We start from the raw sequence: 10,348 nt of genomic DNA, 5'->3' as shown, positions 1-10,348 counted from the left end.
AACTGTGTTATAAACATTATTTCCATGTCATCAAATGAAAAAATGTCAGCAGGATCTTAATTGGCCAACTCAGCGTAACATGGGTGTAAGGGTTACTGGGTTTGTAATCTAAGTTTTATAAGAGGGCAAGCTTTAACAAAAATTTAATAGGGGGCAAAAACAAAACTCGCCCTAATGGCAGGGACAGTTAAATACTTTTAATTTATTGTTTTCTCATTTTATATTAATGTTGTTTCGAATATACCGATTGTTAATCAGGTTAATTTGATATTAATTTGATAAAGTCACGATTTTATTTTACGCGTCCACACGTGGATCGACACTCACAGTTACATTACATCCTTGGAGTCTGTTAGAAGCAGCAGCGTTGGAAGAAAGAAATGGCGGCAAAGACAAAAGCTGCAACGAAACACCAATGTGATCCTCACGGAATGTTTGAAGGAATGATTGTCTTCTTTGTCGCCAAAGGAGTTCAATCTCGGAGATTACAGGTTCAAAACACAAACACTTTTTCTACTATCCATTTTCAATTCCAAACTTTCTATTTTTTTACTTCAAATTTCTCTATTTTTGTGTGTGTAAGATTTGGAAGCAGAGGATGATGCAAATGGGGGCTGTGATAGAAGAGCGCTTCTCAAAACGTGTTACTCATGTTTTCGCTATCGACTCACAAACCCTTCTACATGAATTCGATAGCCACCGCTTGTTACGTTTTAAAGGGGTTCGCTTTTTTAATTTGTACTGGATTCAGTTATATGTAGCACTTCCACTATGCAAGGTGTTTGACAATATGCCGATACTACACATATTGTTGCATTTATTCATTTCCATTTACTTAAACTACGTGTTAGTGTTGTGTATGATGTTTATGCTTCATCAGTTGAGTTTATTATTGTTTCATGAGGTGAAAAAAAAATGCTAACTACATCTGAGGGTCCCAATTTAATGTTCTGTTCTGTATATCTTAAAACCATCAAAATGGAAATGGATTAACAGTATTTGAATGGCCTAATCATGTTGGTATGCAATTATTTTCTTTTGGTTAACAGTCACCTTCAGAATGTGCTTTTACATGTTTTCATTTTATTGGTCGATGATGCTTTCTGCAGAGAGTTCTCCAATATCAATGGCTGGAGGAAAGTTTGAAGTCAGGGGAGAAATTATCTGAGGATCTGTATGTACTGAATTTGGATCCTCAAGGGGAAGGTATCAATGAACATGACAAGTCTTTGGATTCCAAGTCAACTGATGGGAGCATTTCTAGCGAACCTCAACAATTACAAAATAAGAAGATCAAAGCATCTTCTGAGGATATCGAAATTGTAAACCTTTATAGTAACGGAGATAAAAAAGAAAATGCACCACTTTCATCAACAAGCACGACAAACAGTCACGGTGGAAATGAGAGTTTAAATAACGCTGAGAGAAGTTCACAACACCTTGATGCTGAATATGAAAATGAGGCAGTAAGATCCACATCCCTACATTTGATGACTATTTACTTTATCTTTATTGTTTATCTTTAAGTTCACACTCTAATTTTCATGCCTTGTTGAAACTCTTCTATCATGGTGAGCTCACTGCAGTCGTCCTTGCCGTACTGTCCACCTGATCTAAACAAGAACATCACAGAGATATTTGGGAAACTTGTGAATATATATAGAGGTATAAGACTCATATAACTCCTACATATATATTGTTGTTTTCTTCTTTTATCATTTCCGGTTATTCTAAAGTTTGTTTATTGTGCTGATGATGTTTGAAAGCATTGGGGGAGGACCGGAGATCGTTTAGCTATTACAAAGCTATTTCGGTGATTGAGAAGTTGTCATTTAAAATTGAAAGTGCAGATCAGATAAAAAACCTCCCGTCAATTGGAAAATCAATGAAGGAACATGTAAGTGAATTTATGACTAGACATTTTGTCTTGACTTAGGGGCCTCTTTTTTCTTACACTGCTTATCTACTGGAAGTTTGAATGGAAATTTTATCTTAAGTTTTTTGAATAGTTGCTAATAGCTCTGTTGTTCTTCTCTCCTATAAGATCCTCCTCAGCTAAAATGTCATGAGTCAGCCATCTTTAGTGTAATAATAACATTTAGGTATCCTATGATCCTCGTTGTCTGGTTGGGACTTGGGTATTATGATCCTTGAGCACTATGAGGTGATCGATGGACTACGCAAGTGTCTTGGTTATTTTCCCACGAACCCTAGCTTCGGGGGCTGGTTTCTGGTGTCTCACAAAGGGCTACCTACATAGGAGTAGGGGTGTGCAAAATATCCGGTTGTGACAAACAATTGTTTTTGTTGTGTTCAGATTCAGGAGATAATCACTACTGGGAAGTTATCGAAATTGGAACACTTTGAAACTGATGAAAAGGTATTTAGTACTTGGCCTTTTTAAACACATTTGATCATATACTTATTTAATTTTATAACTTACTGTCCCACTGATTGGCATTTTGTTATTCTTATCTTTTATTGGTTAGTTGATTGATATATAATAGGAAATAGCATATTCCATAAAATAGTAACACCCTGTATAATTTTGACAGTTTAATTGCAATCTTGTGCGTCATCTGATTCAATTCAACTGTAGGTGCAAACAATATCTTTATTTGGAGAAGTTTGGGGTGTAGGCCCAGCCACAGCTCTGAAATTGTATGACAAAGGGTACCGTACATTAGATGATCTTAGGAATGATGATTCACTTACAAATGCACAGAAGTTAGGATTGAAATACTTCGATGATATCAGGCAACGGATTCCACGCCATGAGGTCTGTCCGGTGGTACCTTTTATTTGCTTTATTTCCCAAAAAAGGAACTTGTTTTATTTTACCTAAAATCACCGTTCTATTTTTGATTCGATAGGTTCAAGAGATGGAACGCATTTTGCAGAAAGTTGGGGAGGATATTTTACCTGGGGTGAGCACTTCAACATTTTGTTCATAAATAAATAGCAGTTTGAACAATAATGATGGTCATTAGTGCCTCTTAATAATTAATAATTTTTTTTACCAACACATACTAAAATAAACACTTGTAGGAAGGAGGAAATGTGATGACCCGGGTTTAAACCCGAGATTCCATATAAGATATCCTACAGCCAAACCACTAGGCTGTAACAAAAGGACAAATAGTTAATTATTTTCCCTTTTTTGAAGTATTTTTATTTGTTGCCCCCTCAGTTAGAATTGAAGCATAACATTGAATTTTGAAAACCTGGTTACTATGCTTTTGATTCATTTAGGCTATCATTATTTGTGGAGGATCATATCGACGCGGGAAAGCTACCTGTGGGGACATTGATATCATTATAACACATCCTGATGGAACAAGGTACTGCTTGGTTTTCATATTTTGTATTCATTGGGAAATCTGCAGTTATACTGTATTCAACTGAGTATGCATTTCAATCAACACACACATGTCGTTATTACTTCTGTAGCTTCCTTGACTTCTTTTGTTCCTTTTTATCTTGGTTTTTGAAAATATGATCAACTATCATTCTACACTTCTCTTTTATTTATGCAATATTTTTTCTCATGCTGAGAGGCTCACTAGATTTGTTCACGTGTTGCAGTCACAAAGGATTTTTGCCCAAGTTTGTCAAGCGTTTAAAGGATATGAATTTCCTGAGGGAAGATTTAATTTTTAGTACTCATAGTGAAAAGGTAATGTTGGCTTTTTCTTTTTGTCTACACATGGAATTTTATTTTGCTGACTATGCGTTCCTGCTAAACATAGATAGCATTATGAGTCATTAATTGATATTATCCTAAATAAGCGTGTACTTGGATTTAGAACTTGCATAACTGTTCTAAAATATTAAAAATTGCTAATACCAAAATCAGGAGCATGTAATTATTTGTAATATACACCATGAATCTTATACAAACCATCATCCTATTCTATAAGCAGTTCATAATCTCATCCTCTTTTTAAATAGCTTTATCTTCCATTGATAATATAATTAATTATAGCTAAAACATGCATTTTACTGATTCAATCTCTACTGGTATTTTTGTTTGTCAGTCATTTGGTAGATGTTTCTGCAGTAACCTTTTCACATATGCACACAGGGCGATGATTCTGGTGTTGACACATACTTTGGTTTTTGCACTTATCCTGGACGGGAGTTGCGGCATCGTATTGATTTAAAGGTGACAGATGGTATCTCTTCATAGAATGACTGATGAAAAAAAGTTCTTATTTAGTTTTCCTTACTTCTGACATATATAGCATTGTAAATATTGTTGTAGAGTTGTACTTGCATGCTTTTTTATATGATACTTCAGAAGATTATTCATACTTTTCTAATGTTTTTTAATTTTCTCCTTTTGTCATTAACCATTGAATACCGTGGTGAAATGTTAACGCGACACTCTATTGTTCATATTTTTCGTTGTAGTTTGCTGCCAAGTTTTAATATCCAGGCTTATTATTTATGAACATTTTAAAAGTGCATGTGATGGATAATGTATTGGCAGGTATACCCAAGAGACATATATGCTTTCGGACTTGTAGCTTGGACCGGAAATGATGTATTAAATAGGAGGTATGCTTGCTTCCTTTTCCACTGAACTTTCCATTGTCATTGTGATTGAGCTAGACAGATATATTTCCTAAAAAGCTACCAAGGTAGCATTTTCATCTGCCTCTCATTTAAAAAACAGATGCTTCCGTAACCATACGTTCTTTTACGAATTTGATGGAATATCTTATTTATATATCTATTTCATTGATTTCTTTAAGATCTATAGTTGGCGAGTTATGTTGCTTTTCCTCCTTTTGGGTGTTTGGTTGCAGATTGAGGCTGCAAGCAGAATCTAAAGGATTCAGGCTTGATGATACAGGGTTGTTTCCTGCTATTCAGGGTTCTGGTGGCAAACGGGTATGGCCTTTTTTAAATCCCGAGAAAGATTAAAACAATTATATCCTGATTCACTTGATTTTGCAGGGCACAAAAGGTACTGCAAATATGAAATTGTATACAGAAAGGGAGGTGTTTGATTTCCTGGGTTTTCCTTGGCTTGAACCAAATGAAAGAAATCTCTAAATACTGGAATAGTTTGGTTAGTCTTCAAGAAGTATGAGATACAGCAACGTCTTGCGATACTGGGAAGTGGTCTCTAGCATGATTTTGGTGGGCTCTGAAATCCAATGCTTTGTAAATATATATGTAGGAAGGATACCAGATTACAATTCTGGCGTCATCTTCAAGAGATCGTGTACACGAAAATTGATCAATGGGTTGAATGTTGTTTTTGTTTAAAATGTATAAAATTATGACTATACTTTTAAACAAAGTGAGATTGGATCAAAATGGAGAATGAAAGTTAAAATTATGCTGATCCTATTCAGATTTCCAAGTGTTCCAGATATTTACCATGTTTTACTTGAATATTTTCATAATATAAAATTTGGGGTTTAGAGAACAATTTGGCGATCAAATTGTTTAAGTCTCTGCACGGACCAATTTTAAACTGAATATTTTAAGGAGTCTCTAAATCGGTCATTATATGAAAGTTTTTGTGAGTAATTATAACCATGTAGAGTTGGATGAAACTACTGTTTGGATCCTCAAAGTTGCAAAGTCATCATATTCTTCCATGCATTAATTTGATGATAAAGAAAACACCATTATTGGGAGGGTTGCATGTCCCCTTGCTTGTTTCCACGAGGTTAGTTATTCACCAGTGTATTGTTAGATAAAAGTTGAAACACCTTGACTTTATTGATATTGAATTTTTCTTATGCTTGGAATGGGACAAAGGGATTGAAAACACATTTACGAAGCCTAAAATTATTTTCTCAGACATCAATGTTTTGAAATTCAGAGACTTAAAAATGTCTTATTGGAAGTGACTGAATCAATTAAGCAATAAGCTACTCAAGCAAAACAACATATTGATTCACCTTTAGGAAGCTTTAAAAATGTATGTTGGTTTGCATGTTATTTTTTCATTAAGCAAAACAACATGCAAACCAAATTACCAAACTAATACTTAAACACTGTTTAGAGGTCTGGTATGGAAAGATATCAGACCAAATGGAGCAACTTGCAACTGTTATATCAGCTTGTGCTGGTAGTATCTAATTTGTACACCTCCTTTGGCAGTGATGAGAAATTTTATAAATATATAGTAAAGGAAGTGTTTATAGGTCAAGGTAAATGGAAAATTTCATAGGTTGGAATTGGACTGATCAATAAAATAAAGATTATTACTGATTGTGTATGTTGTTGTATTTTATAATGCAAGATCGTTGTACCCCTTGAGAAAGTCAGATATATCCGATATCAATTAGATTTAAACAGTTGCTTCATGATTCATGTCTTGCACGAAACATCACATTTCAAAGAAGTTCAATAAAAAAATCTTCCAAGCATCAAATTTAGTGTGTTTAGATGGTTTTTTTTTCAAATTTCAAGCCAAATTGGTGCTAAAGCCATGAAGGATTCTAGCACAACAACATTAAGCACCATTATACAACTCTATCTATGCTAGCACAACAACATTAAGCACCATTATACAACTCTATCTATGCCATAGTGATTAGTTCACTTGTTTTATGATTCTAAGCTTTGACAAATGTACGTTAGGCTTTATAGATAATTAGTGGCCCTTTTTCCCACCTTCCTTAGAGGCAAGATTAAAAAGAGTATATATTATGTAGATGCAAAAATTTCTGCACACTCACTCACACAAAACAAGTATCATTTTTATTTGACTTCGTATATAGTTATTTATAAATACTAGGGATATGCATGGTTGATTATTTTCAAAAACCACTATAATCATTTTAAAACTATTTAAATAGTTTTGATTTATAACCATAACCATATTTTAATCAAAACTGGTTATATAACCGGTTATAAATTTGGTTATGACTATATAATCGGTTTTTTAAAAAAATCATGTTATAAAAATTATTTTTTCTGAAATTTCTTTTTTTCAAAAAAATAATTTATTTTGACAATTAAAATATTTGTTGGATAATAACCGGATTTTAACCGAATCCAAAATAATTTAAGCGGTTAATAATCATTTAATTATATCCAGATTATATGAATGGATAACCAAACCAACTTGTATCCAAAATAATTTAACCGGTTAATAACCATTTAATTTAACCGGTTAATAACCATTTAATTATATCTAAGATAATTTAATCGGTTAATAACCATTTAATTATATCCAAAATAATTTAACCGGTTAATATTTGGAGTTAGATATACTTAAACTTCAGTACCAAATTGTTAATTAACTGCCTATAAGAAATAATGACTTATAGGAGTCAAGTTTAAATCAAAATTGTAACATAGCTTGCAACATGTAAGTATCATAATTGAATGAGGGAAAAGTAAAAGGGAGAAAATATGTTTAAGATTAATGGAGGTTTCATATTGATTGATACTGAATTAAGGAATACAAATAAGTAAGAGTTTTTAAAATATTTAAGCTTAGTTACATATCTACAATATAAGAAAGTTAACTGATCTAGAAAATACTATTTTGCCCCTTTGCTTTCATGTTGTGCCAAATGGACACCTTAATTGCAAAGCTTCCCAATCTACTACCTCATAGAATGGAATCACATTTGATCTTCAGAAAATCCAAATACAAGCTTTTATGAATATTTTTATTTTATTTCTTTCTTAAAAAGACAAGTCACAACTTTAATTCAAATATTTGTACTTCAGTTTCCTTAATTTGCAAAGGAAAATGATTCCCAATGTAACACTAAACCTTTCTCATTTTCTCTAACTTTCATCTCTCTCTTCTCTTTCATCTCTGTTTCCTGCAAACAAACTCTAACTGAGTGCGTTTTAATTTTTGTTCTTCCTCACTAACGAATCCAGATCTGCTATCAAAACTCACTAACGAAACCTTAGGCCCTAGCCAAACCCAAAATCTTCCACACAACCTAGATTATTTTTTATCTCTCTAATTTATCTGTTGAGATGTTTACCTTTTACTGTTTTCAGGTTCCATTGATGCAGTTGAAGTATTTGGTCGACTATCTAAGAGTTATCGCTTATAGTTTATGATATGACGATCTTTTTGTTTCTTCCTTCTTCAACTTCAATAATGTTTTATCCATTCATATATCACTTTTTGTGATATCTTCTGATTTAGTGTTTGTTGTTTGAGGTTTGGATCTGTTGGCTCACGCAGAAGGAAGAATATGTACGCGACCGATGATTTGATGATGTTGCTGAGCGATTTCGTTCGCGTTTGAAGCTGTGCTGCAAGAGTCATTTTGAGATGTTAATCTTACTCTTTTAGGTTTATTATTTAATTCTAACATGTCATGTTATGTTTTTCTTTTATTACTTGATGTTATTCATGGAGGTAGTCATAAAGGATGAAGAATATGAAAGGAGAAGGGAGGAAATTCTGGAACGTGAAATTTGAAGAGAGAGAGAGAGAGAGAGAGAGAGAGAGAGAGAGAGAGAGGGGGGAGAGAGAGAGAGAGAAATGAATTTTGAGGAGGAAATCTGATAAAAGCCAATGAGTGCAAGACACGTCGTGAGTAGAGAAGATAATGTTGAGAGATATTTGGTGAAGAAAACGATGAAAAAAGGGATGTAAACAACACTTGTGAGAAAATTAGAGATTGGAGAATATTGACTATTAATAAAGATTCCATATATATTTGATATCATTATTTAAAATAAATGATGTTAAATGAATACTATAATAATATAAAAATATTATATAAAAATTTGTTATATCAAAATTTATAGTAATATCAATATATTTGATATTATAAAAATATTTTATAATATTAATTTTCATTATTAAATTAAATGCTATATAATCAAGATGAGATGTTAATACGGAGAATATTAACTATTAATAAAGATCTCATATATAATCAATAATATTAAATTTTAAAAAGAATGATGACTTTCAATAATGACTTTGAATATAATTAGAATCAAATTAATGTTATTCTAATGTGTCATTAATATATCTCATTTAAATCTCTTTAATTTCTATTTATTTCATAATTTATTTTAATTTTTATTTATTTATAAGTTTTAAATTGGTGAAATTATTGTAGGGAGACTATTACTACTTAAAGTTATTCTAATCGGTAATTAAATTTTCTGAAAGTGAAATAAGTTGGAAAAAATGGATATAAATCTTTCTAAGTGTAAGCTACAGATGCAGCTAAAATTTATAATGATAGATAGATTTATATATAATTTTGTTGAAAATAAAAAAAATGTTATAAAAAAAAGATAATTAATGTTTTGGTTGTATCAAAGAAAATTTATATAATAGACTATATAATAGATCTTAATATAGTGTTTTTGTTATCAACTATATTTATCTCTATGCCTTTTTCCTTTTCATCATCACACATGTCTTTTAAAGTTATAAAAGAATTTTAAAATAATTTTTTAATTTTTATTTGATGTTATATATTCAAAATAAATAATAATTACAATAATAATTAATAATATTTAATATATTTTTATACCATTTATAATATATTAAATGATTGATAAGATGTTAATATTATTTTATACTATTTATACTACTTAATAATAATAATTAATAATGTTTGTATAATTGATGAAAATATAATCTTATCATGTTTCTTTTCATTTCATGATGCTACATTGCAAGGTAAATTTTAATTCAAATATTTTAAATTTTTTTTTGGAAATCCAAATATTTTCTTTCCCCTTCTATTAATCAATGGTCTTTTCCTACTCCTACCTATACTCTCACTTCATTCTCTCTCTTCAACAACCTTCTTTTACACTCAACCATCTTCCCCAGACTAAAACTCAATCATCTTCCATCTTTTTCTTACAACTAATTTATTCTTCTAATATTTATTTTCTTCTATTTTTCTAATACATTTTTTTTAGTTTGTATTATTCACATATTTTATAATAAAATTGTATTTTGGATTAAAAAATCTTATTGCTCTAAATGTTTTTAAGGGTACGAGACATTTTTCTATACGTTAAATTATTATTTTTCAAGGGTACCGAACATTTTTCTATATATTCAATTATTATTTTTCACAGGTGCCAGACATTTTTTTATATATTCAATTTTTTTTCACGGGTATCAGACATTTTTCTAAACATTCAATTATTATTTTTTCACAGGTACCAGACATTTTTATATATATTCAATTATTATATTTTCACGGGTACCAGACATTTTTCTAAACATTCAATTATTATTTTTTTCCGAGTACCAGACATTTTTCTATGAATTCAATTATTGTTTTTTCACGGGTACCAAACATTTTTCTATATATTCAATTATTATTTTTTCACGGGTACTAGACATTTTTCTATTAAAAAATATACA

The 10,348-nt window shown here is 31.0% G+C and overlaps 1 protein-coding gene across 3 annotated transcripts; it reads left to right on the top strand.

Annotated features, from left to right (window-relative positions):
• The first annotated feature begins 297 nt into the window (after positions 1-297).
• On the top strand, positions 298-5,437 carry LOC131646259 (DNA polymerase lambda-like). Of its 3 annotated transcripts, none has more exons than XM_058916353.1 (14): positions 298-491; positions 584-778; positions 1,110-1,466; positions 1,587-1,665; positions 1,767-1,897; positions 2,318-2,380; positions 2,600-2,779; positions 2,874-2,927; positions 3,253-3,341; positions 3,586-3,676; positions 4,085-4,165; positions 4,493-4,560; positions 4,812-4,896; positions 4,963-5,434. In XM_058916353.1, exons 1-14 carry the CDS (start codon positions 381-383, stop codon positions 5,059-5,061), a joined length of 1,683 nt encoding a protein of 560 aa, XP_058772336.1. In that variant the 5' UTR covers positions 298-380; the 3' UTR covers positions 5,062-5,434. The 3 variants fall into 3 exon arrangements, with proteins under 3 accessions (XP_058772336.1, XP_058772337.1, XP_058772338.1); XM_058916354.1 differs by having other exon boundaries at positions 299-491; positions 584-721; positions 4,963-5,381; XM_058916355.1 differs by lacking the exons at positions 298-491; positions 584-778 and adding an exon at positions 785-1,020 and having other exon boundaries at positions 4,963-5,437.
• The last annotated feature ends 4,911 nt before the right edge of the window (positions 5,438-10,348 follow it).

The sequence above is a fragment of the Vicia villosa genome, linkage group LG2 (genome assembly GCF_029867415.1).
Source record: "Vicia villosa cultivar HV-30 ecotype Madison, WI linkage group LG2, Vvil1.0, whole genome shotgun sequence".
Lineage (NCBI taxonomy): Eukaryota > Viridiplantae > Streptophyta > Magnoliopsida > Fabales > Fabaceae > Vicia > Vicia villosa.
Note: the sequence above shows the minus strand (reverse complement) of the source record. Positions and strands in the feature narration are given on the sequence as shown.